The 16,286-nt window shown below is 44.1% G+C and overlaps 1 protein-coding gene across 8 annotated transcripts in view; it reads right to left on the reverse strand.

The window, feature by feature from the left end:
* Nucleotides 1-16,286, reverse strand: part of camta1a (calmodulin binding transcription activator 1a) — a gene marked incomplete at its 3' end in the record, with an annotated part of 284,358 nt that overhangs the window by 151,699 nt on the left and 116,373 nt on the right. For all 8 annotated transcript variants that reach the window (XM_079679024.1, XM_079679023.1, XM_079679018.1 and 5 more), the window contains one exon: nt 4,593-4,660. In XM_079679024.1, the coding sequence (XP_079535150.1) occupies nt 4,593-4,660 (68 nt within the window). The remainder of the gene's footprint in view (nt 1-4,592; nt 4,661-16,286) is intronic.

Raw genomic sequence — 16,286 nt, forward strand, 5'->3', positions numbered from 1 at the left:
TGCAACAAACTAAACTTTTCCTCAAGATGAGTTGGGATGAAAGCATCAGAAAAGAAGAAGGACAAGCAAAAGAAAAAGATAACGGAGATCAACGAGTTCCCCTCACCAAACAGTCTTTTTGCATTTAGTTGACATGTTGGCTTTTTTGTAACTCTGGTTTAATCCAGTGCCACATGTCCTTCTGTCTTGGTTTCAATGAGATTGTATCTAATAACTCTTTATCTGTTATGCCTTTGTTTCTGATCCTCTTTCTTTGTGCCTACCCATAATGCTCTCTTCCTTCTATGTCTCTTTCTCGCTCTCTCTCTCCCCTGCTGTTCCTGTCTTTTTCCACGCTCCTCTGAAACTCTGCCAGCCAACAAGTGCCACAAAGCATTAGGACCAAACACTATCAGACGCCCTTCTCAGGCACATCCTACACATCAGCCCCGACCCCCACTTATACGCACATAGACACACACACAGCGTCCAGCACTTCCTCACACCATGTGCCAGAATAGGTGACAGAAACAGAGTGTACATATAGGCCTGGGGAGGTCTTATTCACAGTGTCAGCCTCACCCAGATACTACCTCTCCTGTAAAAAGAAAATAAAACATAGAATACACTAGCCCCATTTATAATTCAAAACACATCCACACAGTTATATATGCACGCACATGCCATGCCATCTCAATACATTCATAAATGCCTGCATATGTTCATCCACAATGCATCTTTGAAATGCGTAGTCACACATACGGAAGAGTACATTCACGTAAGTATTCACACGCGTAAACATCCCCTCTTTCAATTTCTGCCAGTAACACAAACACACACAGATCAACACAGGCTACATACACAATAGCAAATATCGTACACAATAGCAAACAAACAGTCATCAGTAGATTTCAGGCTGCCTCTCAGTTCTGCTCTACTCTGTTGTTGGTGTTCTCGTGCCTCTGGGGTGGCGCCGCTGCTGTAGGTTTTAATAAAAGCATTGTCTTTGGAAGCTGTCTAAAGGGACTCAGTTTCATTTTGGAGAGCTGCTGCTGCTGTTGCTGTGGATGCGAATGTGGGAGGAGAGAGGGCTATTGCGTTGGGACGTGGGGGCGGCAAGGTTCAGTGTCATTGCTGGGCCCTCCAAGGACTGGTGCTTATTGTTTGATAGTTTCAATATACAATGTGTGCAAGCGTGTATGTCTGTGTGTGTGTTCTGTGGTCATGGAAGCACATGAATACATTTCCAAACTTGCCTAGAAGTCAAAGTAAAAGCCTAGAATAACCCACAACTTTAACACTCCAACAGCTGTAACAATTCGACTCTATGTTTGTATTTTATGCAAGACAGGATATCATAGAAATAAGCCCACACACATTCTGAGCAATCTGGATGACAGGCGTAGAAGCACTCTCTCTGTGTTTTGAGATGGGCTTGCTGTTCACTAGCCTTATAAAACAAACAGTGGAGGAAAGAAACACTATGTGTAACTGCTCCACTCATGAAAGCATGTGCCATCCAGGGGACGCTCAGGATAACGAGCTATTTCGATACGACACACAGGTGTACATTACCTCTTTGGGCTGACCAATCTGTGACACCCTCTAGTCAATAGTATCTCCATCTGTCAGCATACAAACACCTCTGAAAGAGCCCCTTAAGGAGACATTTGTGTCATTTATGATGGACAACAAATGCCTGCTCTCAACAGGAGCACATTGAAACGGCCATGATGAGGTCAAATCAAACGTTATTGCCTAAGTTTGGCGCCACACAATTTGTTTGCTTCCCCTCTGTTTTCACTCTCCCACAGGCACCTTCAGATCCCATCAGCTGAGGCATCATGGACACATCCTTAAAGAGGCAAATGGAAAGAATGGGTATGGCTATCTGGAACCATGTAGGAGAGGAACATTCTAATTGTCCCTCTAAGTGTGTTCCCTCCTGTGGAGTGAAGGTGCAGGCTAACGGCCATCTTAAATCACAGCCTGGCCGTGGTCTTCATTAAAGCCATAATGCCGAGCTCTACCTTTAATGGAAATGGAACTCAGCGAGGCTGTGGGTGTAAATTAAAGTGTAAGGCCTTAGTAGGGAAAGATTTCCCCAGCTCTGACAGGTGCGGCCTGAATTAGCTGTAGTGCTGTTCAAGCAGTCAGTGGGAGAACACTGCTATTGATTTTAAGCACTGTTGCACTTCCTATCTGAAAGGGAATGTGTATTACTAGAGCTAGGCACATCAATCACTCAGCATTCCACCACTCTCCCCTGGCACGCTTCAGATTTTAAAATGATAAACAAACAGAAACAGACCAAAACAAAAGACATCACATGCTGTACTGTTCGTGTATGGCTGATGTGTATTAGCCTAGTCAAATATATCTGTGCATGCATGTAATTGGTTCACTTCATCTCATCTTCCTGTTAACAGGATGCCATCTCTATTCATGGCATGTCCTGCATCGCGTGTCACCTTGGTCAAACAGCTAGCGTCAGCTCCTTGCGCTCTGGCTGTGGCCCACTCCCATGTTTACGACCTGCATGTGTCAGAGTTGTTACATGCATGCGGTGCAGCCATGCAGCGCGCTGCCTCTCTGTGTATGACCCTGCTGCTTATCTCTGGCTCCCATCATGCCCCACTGACCCCGTCTACAGGCACTGGCAGGGGGAGAATTAGCCTACTTAGCCTATTCCCCACAGGGGTCAACCCACACGCAAACAGCACACACCCACAAACAGATGCAAACACACTCGCCCGCATGCACCCGAAGATGTGCGATGACAAATGATAAGGCAGCACTTAACCACAGGTGTCCCCAGTTTGACCTTTCACCCATGACCTTGAGCAAAAAGCTTTTCATATAGAAGCCATCCATCAATCATCTCCCATCAATCACACATACATGCCGCACCCTTTCACTCCCCCAACCTCTCCTGGCCCCAACATCCATCACAATGCTGTACCCTTTCACTGACATCTGGGAAAACACAAACACTTCACACAACCTCTGTTGGTCTAGAAACACACACATACAGTGAACACATACACACACACACATCCCGTCGTGCATTGACGGCTGCTCTAAAACATTGAATGTGTTGTTGTCAGGTGATCTCAGGTATAGACTAGGGGCTGCTCCCTGGTGACACATTTGCTGAGCACCTGCACTGAGACATGACATGGGGCTGAAATCCCAGAGCGCTCTGGCAGCTGAGACCACAGCGTAGCAGACAGGGAAAGTCACTAGATCAAAAGTGTCTCTCGTTTCACACATATGTCAAATTTAGGCTGTCTTGTGCTGCAGGAAGCCAGCGCCATGACATTCTGATACCCTTCACAGTCCTTCACCTTTTATTATATCCTTTCGAGCCTTTCATATTTGTGATTTAGTGTAATTTAGGGCAACATAACAGCACCTGTATTTTATGTGGAGGGTAATCAAATGAATACCAACTGTACCGGCTGTAGCAAATACGCCTAACATTATTTTCTTTTTTCGTGAGTTGAAGAGTAGAAAGAACATTCTTGATAAAAAGCAGGTGAGCTCATTGCTCTTTTGGCCCGTGCTCCATAATTACACCAGAGCAGGTATTGTAATTGGCAGTGTCTTTATGCAGAACTATTATCAATGTCCCTCCGAGGCAGCGGAGAAGAGGAGGGGTGGGGAGAGGGACGAGACGAATGGGTTCTATATCAGTGAGCCCAGGGTCCATTTATACATGGGTGAGGAATGCGAATAAAGCCAGCGTAGCCAGTCCACATTGGATAAACATAGAAAGGAAGGTTTTACACATTGAGCTGATTCAAAATGCATGAAAATGTTAACTTAAGTAAAGGGGACATTGTGTTAACAGCTGTAGCGGTGAAGTGATAGTGTGGTCTGTCAGTGAAACAGTAAAATACGAGCCAGTCCGAGAGCTGTCTGCCACTGTCACATGTAGAGAAATTGCTATTACAAGGCCACATGCATTATTAATTATTATTCTACATAGATTATATAATTACATCGCAGCCAAAGCAGCCAGAAATTCTATTCATTTGCTGACATTAAATGGTCCATGTTTGCTGAAAAGTCAATGAGAACGTGTCCTTTATGTGCAAATTGGCCCTATATGTTTCCGCATATATTAACAAAATACATTAAGTGAATAGCTGGCAACCCTTTTGTAGTTGAATTATTAGAGTAGCTCTTGGCATTTTGTTCCACGTGTGGGTGTAACGTCTGACCCAGACAAACACCTCCAGCTCCAACCATGTTATTAGTGGAGTGTTGAATGTGCGGACCGATAGGAACACATTAACATTACATTCAAAGCAGGCACCAGTGCATGTTATGTTAATTGACTTGCTAAAAGGCAATTATTAGTCAATATTAATATTCTATCATTTATCCGAAACCTGTACACTTTTCTGAACAGCCATCAGCAGCCTGTAATATTAATCATCCTACACTGAACTTGAAGAAGGTTGCAAGCTATGCATAAGGGAAATGCTCTTGAAGAAAAAAATTACGTAAAGCTAAAAATGTAGATGCAGGCTCCCTGAATGTAATATTTTTAAGGCTATGAATCTTAACTTGTGTTTTAAAAGAGGGCAGATGTGTAATTGTCTTACCTTGTTTTAGGGGATGTCGTTAGCCATTCTTCATGCTTTTCAAATGTTATCAAGTAAGCTGCGATCTCCTGTGAAAAAGAAAAGAGAGAAGAGAAGAAGGGAGTGAGGCTTAGATATGTCATCTTTAATCACTGTTCTCTTGTGTTTGTAATACATCGGTGAGACTGCTTCATTGATATTCAGACAGTCTTACCGGCAGCGCAAACACAGGAAAGACGGAAACAGGGGCAGTGTCGGGGAGCTCAGGCAGGTAAACGGAGACTGGTAAAAGTAAAGTGAAAGACAGAAGTGGAACGCGGCTGAGGTCAGATCATCTTCTGAGACCATCTTTGTTACGAAAGCTTTGATCAACTTCTCCTCTGAGGACATCAAGGTGCTCTGAGAAAGATTGATGTCTCTGTGTTTAAGAGCGAGCAGCTTTTAACATTTTTGGTCCGATCCTCCCCCAAATCCCTTTGATCTGCCCTTGACACTCCTCTATGGATCAATCCATTCTTTAACCTTTGAATAATAATTACACGCCAGTCTCACAATATTGACATGTGTGTGTACTGCTGGTACAAAAAACGGGTGTAAATCCTTCAGTCAGTTGTGTGCAAAGAGATGTAGACACTGAAGTTAAAGAAGTCCAAACTGCCACTGGTATAATAGAGATCCTTCAAAGACTTTTATGTTTCCCATGCTCGCCGTGCCTACTGCATCAGTCTGGGAGCACGATAGACCATACCATGCCATTTTCTCACCAAACTAATGGGTAGAATAGATAAAAGCACTTTGGATGCTGGTGGACGACCTAATGATTACCAGTGACACTCTTCAGCACTCTTCAGCAAAAATATTTGTCAGCTTCTCAGACAGTAAGAAAGCACTAGACACAAGCACAGACTTGCTGCCATCTTCAAGAAAAACATCATCTTTTTACTTTCTAAAGATGTGCATCTCTCCTCAGGTTGGAGTGTCAACAAACCTTTAAGTGGAGATATGTTACTTAAAGATTGTCTCACTTGAGTTCGGGCATAGACTGTATTTATTTAAAGATTTTGGCCTCTTCTGGGCATTTTTGTTGTTGCTTGGCCTTTCCACACGGGGCAATAATGTCTCCAAAGATACCAGCTTCCTCAACAGCAGGACTTGGAAAAATATCAAACAGCACAGAGCGATAACTAAAACTGGAGATGTTTTTTCGTTTCCTTTTTCCTAAGTATTCTCCACTGTAATAAGGCTCCCATTGTCTCATCAAGGCTGTGTCACAAGTGATACCTGGCGCAGAGACCCAGCACTGTGGCCCTTAGGGACCCTGCAGGGCGCTGCAGTGTGAGGGGTTCCCAGGCTGGCGGGGGTCCCAGAAGAGAGGGGGTGGTAGCATGACTGGCAACCTTGCCTCCAGGTGCAGGCAGGGAGATAATGCTGCGTTGATTAACTTCCTGTTCTCCTGCCATAATGACCGGAGGCAGTGAAGCCATGAGAAGATGAATTGAGAGAAGGATAGGAAGTGGATGAGGCTGTCAAGAGGAGCTCAGGGCAGCTCTTCTGCTGTATGACAGAAAAAAACACTGATGAAATGAAAAGTAAGTCAAACCTAAAGTCAAGAACCTTGTTGCTGGAGTAAGCAAAACATATTCTCTTCAGGAAGTTTAATGTTAGCTGTGCCAACAGTTATTACAATGTTCACAGGGAAAGAAAAAAGGGTCACAATAAACTTTCTTCTCTGCATACATTTCTAAGTAAATGAGACTAACAGGGCAGTGATTAGATTAATCCCTGCTATTCTGTGCTCATTTTGGGAAGGATACATGGCAGCAGGAAGCTCCTTCAGTGACCTCTGTGTTAGCACATATCCCCTTCCATCACTCTTGTCTTTAAAAAGCAGCCACAGCCTCGGCCTCAGTGGCAAAGAATGAAATAGAGGGCCGCATGGTCTCGTATTTAGAAAAATAAATAAAATAGAAGTGAGCCTCTACCTCTGGCTCTTTGCGCACCCCTCCCTCTCTGAACAGATGCCAGGGATTATTCCAACCCCCCGACCAACCATAAAGGTGCAATAATCTTATGGCGAGGAAACAAACAAAAACAGACGTGCAGCCATTAAACAGCTGCAAAGAGACAAAGTTTGCATGGGCGGCATAATGAGAGGCTAGCGTGCGTTCAGGTTGAACAAACACGCTTTGCCGGTTAGTGCAAGAGGGGCGGCAGGGGGGGAAGCGGTGTGCTGAACACTGATGGTGCATCAAAGTCAAACCAGCAGCTGTCAATGGGCTCCGGACTCTATCTGCTGACCTCAGTGCCTCTGGCCTGCTCTCCCTCACTGGGGAAATATTCAGAAGAGCCCTCTGTACACACAGCTCCTTCCTCTACCTCCTAGGTCAGAATCCTGCTTGTGGAGGGCTGTGTGTACTTCCTTTATGCCTCAGCCTCCCCACTGACATGATCTTAGCTGAGGTTTTTATCTCCAGGTGCTGAAATATACTGTACCAGTATTCTGCTTTACATCGAAGCAAACTCCCTTCCAAGACTGATCTAAATAAATAACAATCAGCACAAGCTACCGGTGAACCAGAGAGTGAGTATAAGCAACACCTCTTCTAATTGACACGGTGGTTGCAAAAAGGGGGGGGGGGGGGGGTGTTCATTTTCCAGGGGAGAGAACAACCCCGAGCTGTTTGTTGTAACCCAGCCATCTCATTTGTTTCTTTTGTCTCTGTAAAAGCTGCGACACACTGTTAGCACAGGGGGCCGCCCCAGAACATGACGAAGCAGTCTAGTTTCAGGGCTGTTGGAGATAGAGAGTGCAGAGTGTTTGCGTGTGTTTCATGTTACAATCAGACGAGCTGATTAGCGGTTACCGGCCTGGGCCTGGCACGTTATTAACATGCTCTTCAGAGATGTCACTCCTGTACTCATCAGTGTGTCTCCTCTCTTCTCATTATGGTCCTTGGTCTTGGAATGACCTTCAATCAAGCCTCAAACTGATGGCACTTGTCCCTATAGCCTGTTTTAAATTGAAGTTTACTAAGGTCCTAACCACCAGCTGCTCTTGCAGTAATAAGTAGTGCACCTTTCCCAAATGTGCACAATGTAGTGACTGCTGTTGGTCTTTTGTTTACTTAGTTGTGTTCTCTGTATTTTACTTGTCTGTGTTATGTGTAATAATGTGTAACGTTGCTGCCTTCTTGGCCAGGTCAGCATTGTAAATGAGATTGTATCTCAATGCTTTTATCTGGTTAAATAAAAAATAAAAAATAAAAGATCCTCCACAGACCTTCTCCAATATATGAATCGCTCACTTACTCTCATTTCTTCTTTTTATTCCTTCTTTCCCATAACCGCTGAGGTGAAAAGGAAAGCCACTATAAGAAAAATATATCATTTTGAAATGACTGGCTTTTGCCGTCTCGCCTTTCAGATAATATTTTCACTCAGGAGGTACAACATTTTCTCGGGAGAGAATCAGCTTTTGGCAAGTCTACCTATTTGAAATTGGAGATAACTCTAACATATTCATCCAATTTCACTTCTTTGCACCAAAGAATAGGGATGAAGGAGCGGGAAACTCTTTAAATAAACACTTTTTGTCCCATATGTTGATTGTCTCAAAGTTAGTTGTAATGGCAATTTTAGGATCAACTATTTGTAGGCTCAATCAAATGGATTGCATTAGACCCTCACCCTTTCCTACTACACAGAAGCCATTCAAACATGAAGCCGGTGTTTGATGGAGATATTATTCTACAGTGGATTCACTGTCCCAGGATCACCTGAGGCTAGATTGTTTTTCAGTTCCCTCTGATTCCCTCTCTCAGCAGCATCTTTGATTTATGGGAGAAAAGAGAGGTGTTGAGAGGACCAATGCTCCAGCATTTGGCTGACAGACCTCATCACTTGAAACAACTGTCGCTGTTCCATTAGAAGGAGAGATAGGAGTCTTTTGGCATTATCGCAGGACGCATCAGACACCTGTCTCTAAAAACCATCCATAATGTGTCTCCTCTCTTTCTGCATCCACAGCGTATTTGAGCTGACAGAAAATCAGAGGTGGGAACAATACAGCACTGGGAACGGGGACAACACCCTGCATTTCCCTTCATTTGAATACCAAATCTTACATCATTGTCTGAGAAAGCAATCTTAGCTTTAAAACCTCTAGATTTACTGGACACATTATGTTAAACCACAGAGTAATGAGTCATCCATTGCGAGCTCAGACATTTAAATCTTCATCTCCCGAAAAAAGAATTCAACAATTACACCACATGTTTGCCCATTACTGTATTATTCCAGTTATACTGATTCTCCAGTGACACTAATGAAAAGGCACTTAATGAATAGCCATATTAGAAAAACTAACTTTAGCAACGCTATTGATTGCAGTAAAAGCTTGAGCTAATGAAATGAATATGAGAGCAGGAAGAAATGAAAGAATAGATGGAGCTAAGTGTTGGAGGGGAGGAGAGTACAGCGCCTCCAGGCTGCCTCGTGGTGAAGTCTGGGGAGTGCATCCTCAAAGCTTTGACCTTGCACTGCACTTGAATGCAGGAAATGGATGAGAGGGGGGCCACGAGATAGATACTGAGAGAGGAGCCCTCCCTGATGACCTGGGTTTTGCAGTGGAGTGCCAGGTCATCTGATATTTCCTCCAGGACTGCCCAGGAAAACCAACCTGCCCAGGGCCCGGTGCAAATGGACTTGGGGGGATTTGGTGTGGGGGGGGGGGTGAAGTTCCGGGCTATCACGAGATTACACCAGAAAAAATTCAAATGCAATTAGACACAGACGAGATAGAGACTGGCACTAAAGAAAAGGGGTGGAGAGGGAGGGTGGGAGTGTTACTGAAAAAGTAGAGAATAATCAAAAAGAGAGAAGAGGAACAAAGTTTTAAGTTTTTTTTCCCATGACAATGATAAATGCATTTAAGACAGGTGAAGCATGAAGGTATGGTGATTAAAAAAAGAACGCTTCGGTTCGATTCTGCAAGCAAAAGCACCTTTGCTGAATCATTTTGGGCTTTTTTTGTTTATACTTCATGAATTCTTAATGCACTAGCAATAATGTATCACACACTGTATCTATGTAATCTCATATGGCCATATTACTCTTTCAAGCCAGGGGAAAGTAGTAGGTAGAGAGAAACTACTGTATTTTAGAAAGCTGTAACCTCTAGCTAGCCTTTAAGATTTCTGAGCATGGCTCATAATAGGATGCAGTGGATCTGCTATCAAGAGGTACGGTCAGGACACAGGAAAAATGAGTATGTGAGACAGGTGAGACAGAAACAGAGACATAGGAGATTTGAGAAAGTGAAAGTAAGCAACAACAGAGTATGGAGCTGTTGACAGCTGCACTTGGCATCTGTTGAAGAGGAGTTAGGCTGTTCAACGAGTCCCTGTGCTGGGTTAAAAAGATGCCCTCTCCAGCATACTGCTCATTAGGTCCTGCATGGAGCTTTCCAGGGATGGCCAATGCTAAAAGGGAGGGGTGGAAGTCAAACTGTGTCCACTCTGTTGCTCTACTGTGAAGGAGCAACAGATTTGTTCTGCTTTAGCTTTCCAAGCACCACAAACAACCCTGTGTATATACGGGCAATGGATTGCTTTAAAAAGAAAAGCTGCTGCTGTGTCTCAATTCGCAGTTTTCCATTCCTACACTTACTGTCAAAATGCAGAGTACAATGTGTGTCAGGATTGTGCACTCATGACAGTGGAAACGTTTAGTGTGCAGCGCTATATATAAGAAATGTCAATCATATGTGCATATTCTTTATATAACCTTTTAGCTAAATGTAACTGTAGTTTGTCATTTAATTACCTCTATCTGCTAAATGTCACTAGTTACTCCCCAACAACCATGAAAATGTAGATGCTACCTTGCTAGCTGACAGGGGCATTCTCAAAACAGCTATTGATTAAAAAAAAAAAAAACACTACATATAACTGTACAAACAAAACAATCAGAATTGAGACGCAGCACATTGTGATGGCTACGACAAAGTTCTGAGACCTCTGAAAAATGACACATCACACCTAGCGCATTGCTCAGCACACACATCGGCTACACCTTCACCACAAAGGGCTAACCATATCTGAAAGACACACATTTTGTTCCGTTCCTCTATGTAACTTGCATTGTACCTCCTCAGCTCCTGAGCTTTAGTTCTCTCTTGCCATACCGGATGTTAGAAGGGCAAGACAAGCCATCCACTGGCCTACATTATACATAGTTATGGGATCAATTTGGCATTGATCGTGGATAGCTTAGATGTTTTCCAGTAGTTGGTCAATGCCTCTCTTCACATTTCTGCTTGGCATGCTGGTCATAAGGCTGTTCTGAAAAAGGAGGCATTCTCTTGGGGAGCCTCCTCACGCTCCTCACCGCTGCACGCCTCCCTGCTCACACAATCAATGTAACCCGCAGCAGCTGCTCCGCCAGCACTCTCCTTTTTGTTTACTATATCACTTCTTTACTCTACACTCTGATACCAACAGAAGACTTAGCAATAAGGAAGAAAAGGAGGGGTTTGCATTTTTACAATGGGCCATACCAGACTTTAATTTATCAATGCAATATGAAATATTATTGGTGTTCATAAACACAGAGCTCTTGCTCCCTCACGCACAAACTCACACACCATACTGTACATCCATCCATCTTCTCCCGCTTTTCCGTGGTCGGGTCGCGGAGGTAGCAGTTCCAGCAGAGAGCCCCAAACTTTCTTTTCCCTGGCCACATCAACCAGCTCTGACTGGGGGATCCCAAGGCGCTCCCAGGCCAGCGAAGTGATATGATCCCTCCACCTGGTTCTAGGTCTACCCCTCGGTCTCTTCCCAGCTGGACGTGCCTGGAACACCTCCCTAGGGAGGCGCCCAGGTGGCATCCTAACTAGGTGCCCGAACCACCTCAACTGGCTCCTTTCGACGCGAAGGAGGAGCCGTTCAACTCCGAGTCCCTCCCGGATGACCGAACTTCTCACCTTATCCCTAAGGGAGACACCAGCCACCCTGCGGAGAAAACCCATCTCGCCATACACGACAACACCATACAGAGTCACTAAATAGTTTTGTGAGTATGAAATTCACTTGAGTCATATTTTGATGCCTAGCTATTGCAGATATTAGACAGTGTTTGCTTACACCATCTCTAAAACAGCAAATTGGGGAATACATTTTGGACGCATTCTTTTGTATCCCTAAAGTATGTTGAACCCATGCCAGTGGGTAAACATGTGTCAAACATTTTCGTATTATGAAGAAAGAAGATATCAAACCAATTCAGCAAACCCATTAGGTAGCCAGCATTTTAATAAGGACTATTCAAGTATTCTCAAGGTTTGTCAGCTTTAAGAAATAGTCAATTACAAAAACAATTAAAATCCAGAAGCAGGCACAATGCTAAGCTCCTATTAGCCAAAGACAACGACACTACAGCAGCAGCATAAAGTTACTTAATTAGGTGCAGTGGCTTTAGCTGAGATACCACTAGCGAAAAGAGTCAGGTTTGTGACACTGGAGGACTTTTAAGAAATAATAATACATTGTGTAATTGTTATTCTTAAATTGCAGTAACATTTAACAAATTGAATACTTTACACTATAAACCAAATTAAAATGTAACTAATATCATAATCACACAACATGTATTAGATTTCCTCTTCCTTCCCAGTTTGTATTCCCATTGCTCTGCTCTTCCAGCAACAGTAGCGCCCACTAATGCGCTAATGTACCCCTCCAAAATGATTTGGGTATTAACTGCACATCATTGGTGATGTGTTAATATGGTCCCAAAGAAAATACTAGATTTACGATTTAACCATCCAACACCAAAAAAGGCAAATATAAAGTGATTGTCATAATTGTTTTTTCTCGTGTATGGGGGCTCTTCCTATCTCCTTTGCAATGGAATGAAAAGGGAGCTGGCATGAAGCACGATTGTTTGGGCTAAGGTGTCATGGCTACCATCTTGGTTAGAGATGAGAGGATACAGTGTCTATGTTAGCAGAGACCAGGAGAGACAGCAGAGAAGCAGCAGCAAAGACAGAAAAGATTAAAGGAGAATGAAAATGAATATATTGGTTTACACCTGAGCACAAGAAAAACCTGGAGGACTCAAGAGAAGAGCTTGTGTGGGAATGGATCTACAGCATGTGGTGTGTTAGGGATTCACTGAATGAGAATTGGACATAAAGTTGACTGAGATGAAAAACATCCGTCTTTGTCAGCCATAATTAGGCAGCATTGTGACCCTCTGGATGTTGCTATGGATGTGTGTGTGGCTGCGGATCCAAAGCCCATATGGGACCACCTACTGCTGTACCCTTGAGAGATGTGTCTTTGTGTAATGATTCTTTTAGACCTCTTTCTTCTTCTATCTCTCTTTCCCTCAGGCAATAACTTCTGGCAAGACTTTAAGACATGTTGGAAGCTCAGCAGAAACGTTGAGCTCTACATTAGTAAACAGGGATAACAAAATGTGTAGGTGTGTGCACGCGGACGCATGGTTCACTTCCTGGCACCCCATGGCTGTCTGACCTCTGGCATCCATGATGCAAGTCCTCTTCATCATCTATGCAGCAGGATGTCTGGTCCCCCCTGCTGACAGCCCAACCAAGGAGAACGCAGAGTGGCGGAACCTCCATGATGCTGACCTTACCCCAGCCCCACCGTCGAGACTCCAGGCTGTTACCCCACTCTGCTGCTCAACTTTTCTCCAGCTCAAACACAACTTATGTCCACCAAAATAAGGGAAGAAACCAGCAGGAGCAGACAAACTTCAAAGACGAGGTGCTTCTCTCTGTGTGTCCTCTCTCTTTACTGTACGTCTTCTTTTTGACAGATGCTCGTGTTTCGGTAGACAGCCGATATTGAAAGTGTCATGTCATATTGTACACCCAACAGCCGCCATGTCTGTTTGACTCCAAATGTAATTTCACAATTTCAGAGTGCAGACATAAATGCTACATTTGTTGCTTTCTTATGCTTTGTGTGAGGAAGATATTGCTGTGAGAATCCACAGAGAGGCCATTAAATGTCAGCTTAATATAATTGAGGTGTGATTTTTCTAAGCACTAATCTAAGCACTATATCTTCAAATATCACCCACATTTTCACAAAAGTCAAGGAGTAATATCAGGCATAAATGAAGTGACAGTGGAAACTAGAAGGTCACTGTTCACTTCATATCAATCAACTGATGTCAACTTTCATTTTAGGTCTCCTGCTGGACCTATCCAAAGAGGGGAGGGGAGGGGAGCAGCGTCTCCCACGTCTTCCTCGAAAGTCTCAAATGAGCAGAGTTCTTTCTCATGTGATCCTGAAAGCCTATTTATTTCAGACTCCAGAATCAATTAATGCCAGCATTATCCTCTGAATTCCCCTATTCAGTGGAGCCAAATGACTGGGGCACCCTTGCATGAAACCAATTTCTAACTTTCAATCCGAGGCACAGCCCAGAACCACCTACAGGTCTTCCTTCAAAATTGCAGCTATTTTTGACCATGGAGTCATGCATATGTGCCTATGAGCATGTGGTGCAAATATGTGTGTGTGCACGCTTGCATGAGTAGCATGCTGTGCTGCGGGGTTATGTAAAGTTTATAGTGTTCAGTTCAGCCTGTTCCCAATGTGCAGCTATAGTGAGCGGGCGCTTGAATACAAACATGCAGAATGTTCTGACAGGAGCACAAATTGTGAAACACAAAGAAGCCAGCCCACCAAGGCAGAAGGAGGAGAGACACAGCCAAAAAAATGATTGAATAAGAGGTAGATTCTGTGTTAAAGGGCAAAATGTTATGTCTTTAATGGACTACAGGATATGTCGGAGGGAGAGTGAAATATTGAGCCCACAATGTCCTGTCCATCCACAGAGAGCAACACACACTGCTCTAGAGACAAACTGAAAAGACATGAAGACAAGACCAGTCTGAAAATTCAACAAAGGGATGGCCAGATCTCCAGCTCAGGCCAATTAGCCGGCGGAAACTCTTTTTTCCCCAACTACTCGTCAGCATGAAAGGATCACCCTTTGTCTGTCAGACACATGCCTTTATCCTCAATTGCTACTTCCTGTACAGACAGACACACACACACACACACACACACACACACACACACACACACACACACACACACACACACACACACACACACACACACACACACACACACACACACACACACACACACACACACACACACACACACACACACACACACACACACACACACACACACACACACACACACACACACACAAGGACAAAAGCGCTTTAAATTCGTACATGAACAAGTTACATTCCTGCTACTCTCTTTTCTGTTCCTGTCATCTCTCTGTACGCCTGTCAGCACACACATGTCCAGGCAGAACACACACATAGGAACACACACAGTCAGATCCTAACATGAACTGCACTCATTTTATCTCCCCTCAGCTCCTGCCATCTCGCTGACTGATGTGATTGTTAGTTCTAGAGGAGGGCTCTCTTTACTTGAAGTGAGTTTGTGTGTGTGCGTGTGTGCATGTGTGTGTGCGGGTGTGTGTGTGTGTGTGTGTGCGTGTCCAAACCATCGCCTGGCCATGGCTGGTATTGTGGCCTATCGGACAAGCTGTCAAGTGCTCCTCTCCTCTCTGCCGCTCTCTCTCCTGGCTCTGCGCCGTTTTGTGTTCATGTTACAATAACGGGAATGTGGGAAGGTCACAGACGCCTGAAGTCAAACCGACACGCCAGCATGCCTGTTTTGTCTCCCAACAGCAGACCCCAACACCGGACATCTATGTAACACTAACTATCCACATGAGATACCGTGAATGAACACTCAACACCAGAAAAAATCATCTTCAAGGTCATTATTACCAAAATACTGAAGTGCATCTGTAGAGGATACATTTGCATCAGGCTAACTTTTCTGCCTCTATCTGCATACTCCCATCTGCCTTGTGTGCATTATCAGTCTCACATCTCTCCCCTCTAAAAGTTTGGCCCGGTGAGAGCAGAGGCGCAGGCTGCTCTTTGTGAAGGCTGCTCTCTGCGGACGGTAAGGGATCGATCAACCAGACGCTCCAATGGCCGGCTCCTTTGTGAGCCCAGTCTGGCTCTTTGCAGCTCTCCTCTGTTTATCTCCCTCACGTCGCTGGCTGGCTACATGCTCTTAATTAAACATGCCGCACGGCTATTAATTGTCAACCAGATTCAATTTGTTCCCCGGGCACACTGTGAATGGGCCTCTCCTTCCAGAACAAAGGTGTCCGACAGCCAAGTCAGAGTTGAACAAAAGGCCCAAGGCATCACTTCTATCTCCGAAAAGGCTGAGCTGCCACAGCTCGTAGGCAGCCATTCAATGAGGTGTTATCCAGGCTGGTTTCCAGACAGGTGTTCAAGAGGTGTTCAGAGAAAATCGTCTTGTACTTTGCCACTCCATCTTTTTTCCGCTCAATGACATTTGGGCTTAAACAAAGCACTCCATCAGAGTTTAGCTGCTACAGCTTTGCAAGCTGCCGTTATTCTTTTACCTGCAAAAATACCCATTTGGTAAAATACTCTAAATCTGCCTCATTTTTAAATCTTGTTTTATTTTTGTATTATTACAAAGGAGCTTTTTTGACATATTGTGGAGACAAATAAATATATAATAACCCAATGACTGCGAAGACGAATTTGGGAGTAAGCACTTGCCAAGGCGTAATATAATTCATAGTGATGCTTCAGTG

This window comes from Notothenia rossii, assembly GCF_949606895.1.
Source record: "Notothenia rossii genome assembly, chromosome: 4".
Classification (NCBI taxonomy): Eukaryota; Metazoa; Chordata; class Actinopteri; order Perciformes; family Nototheniidae; genus Notothenia; species Notothenia rossii.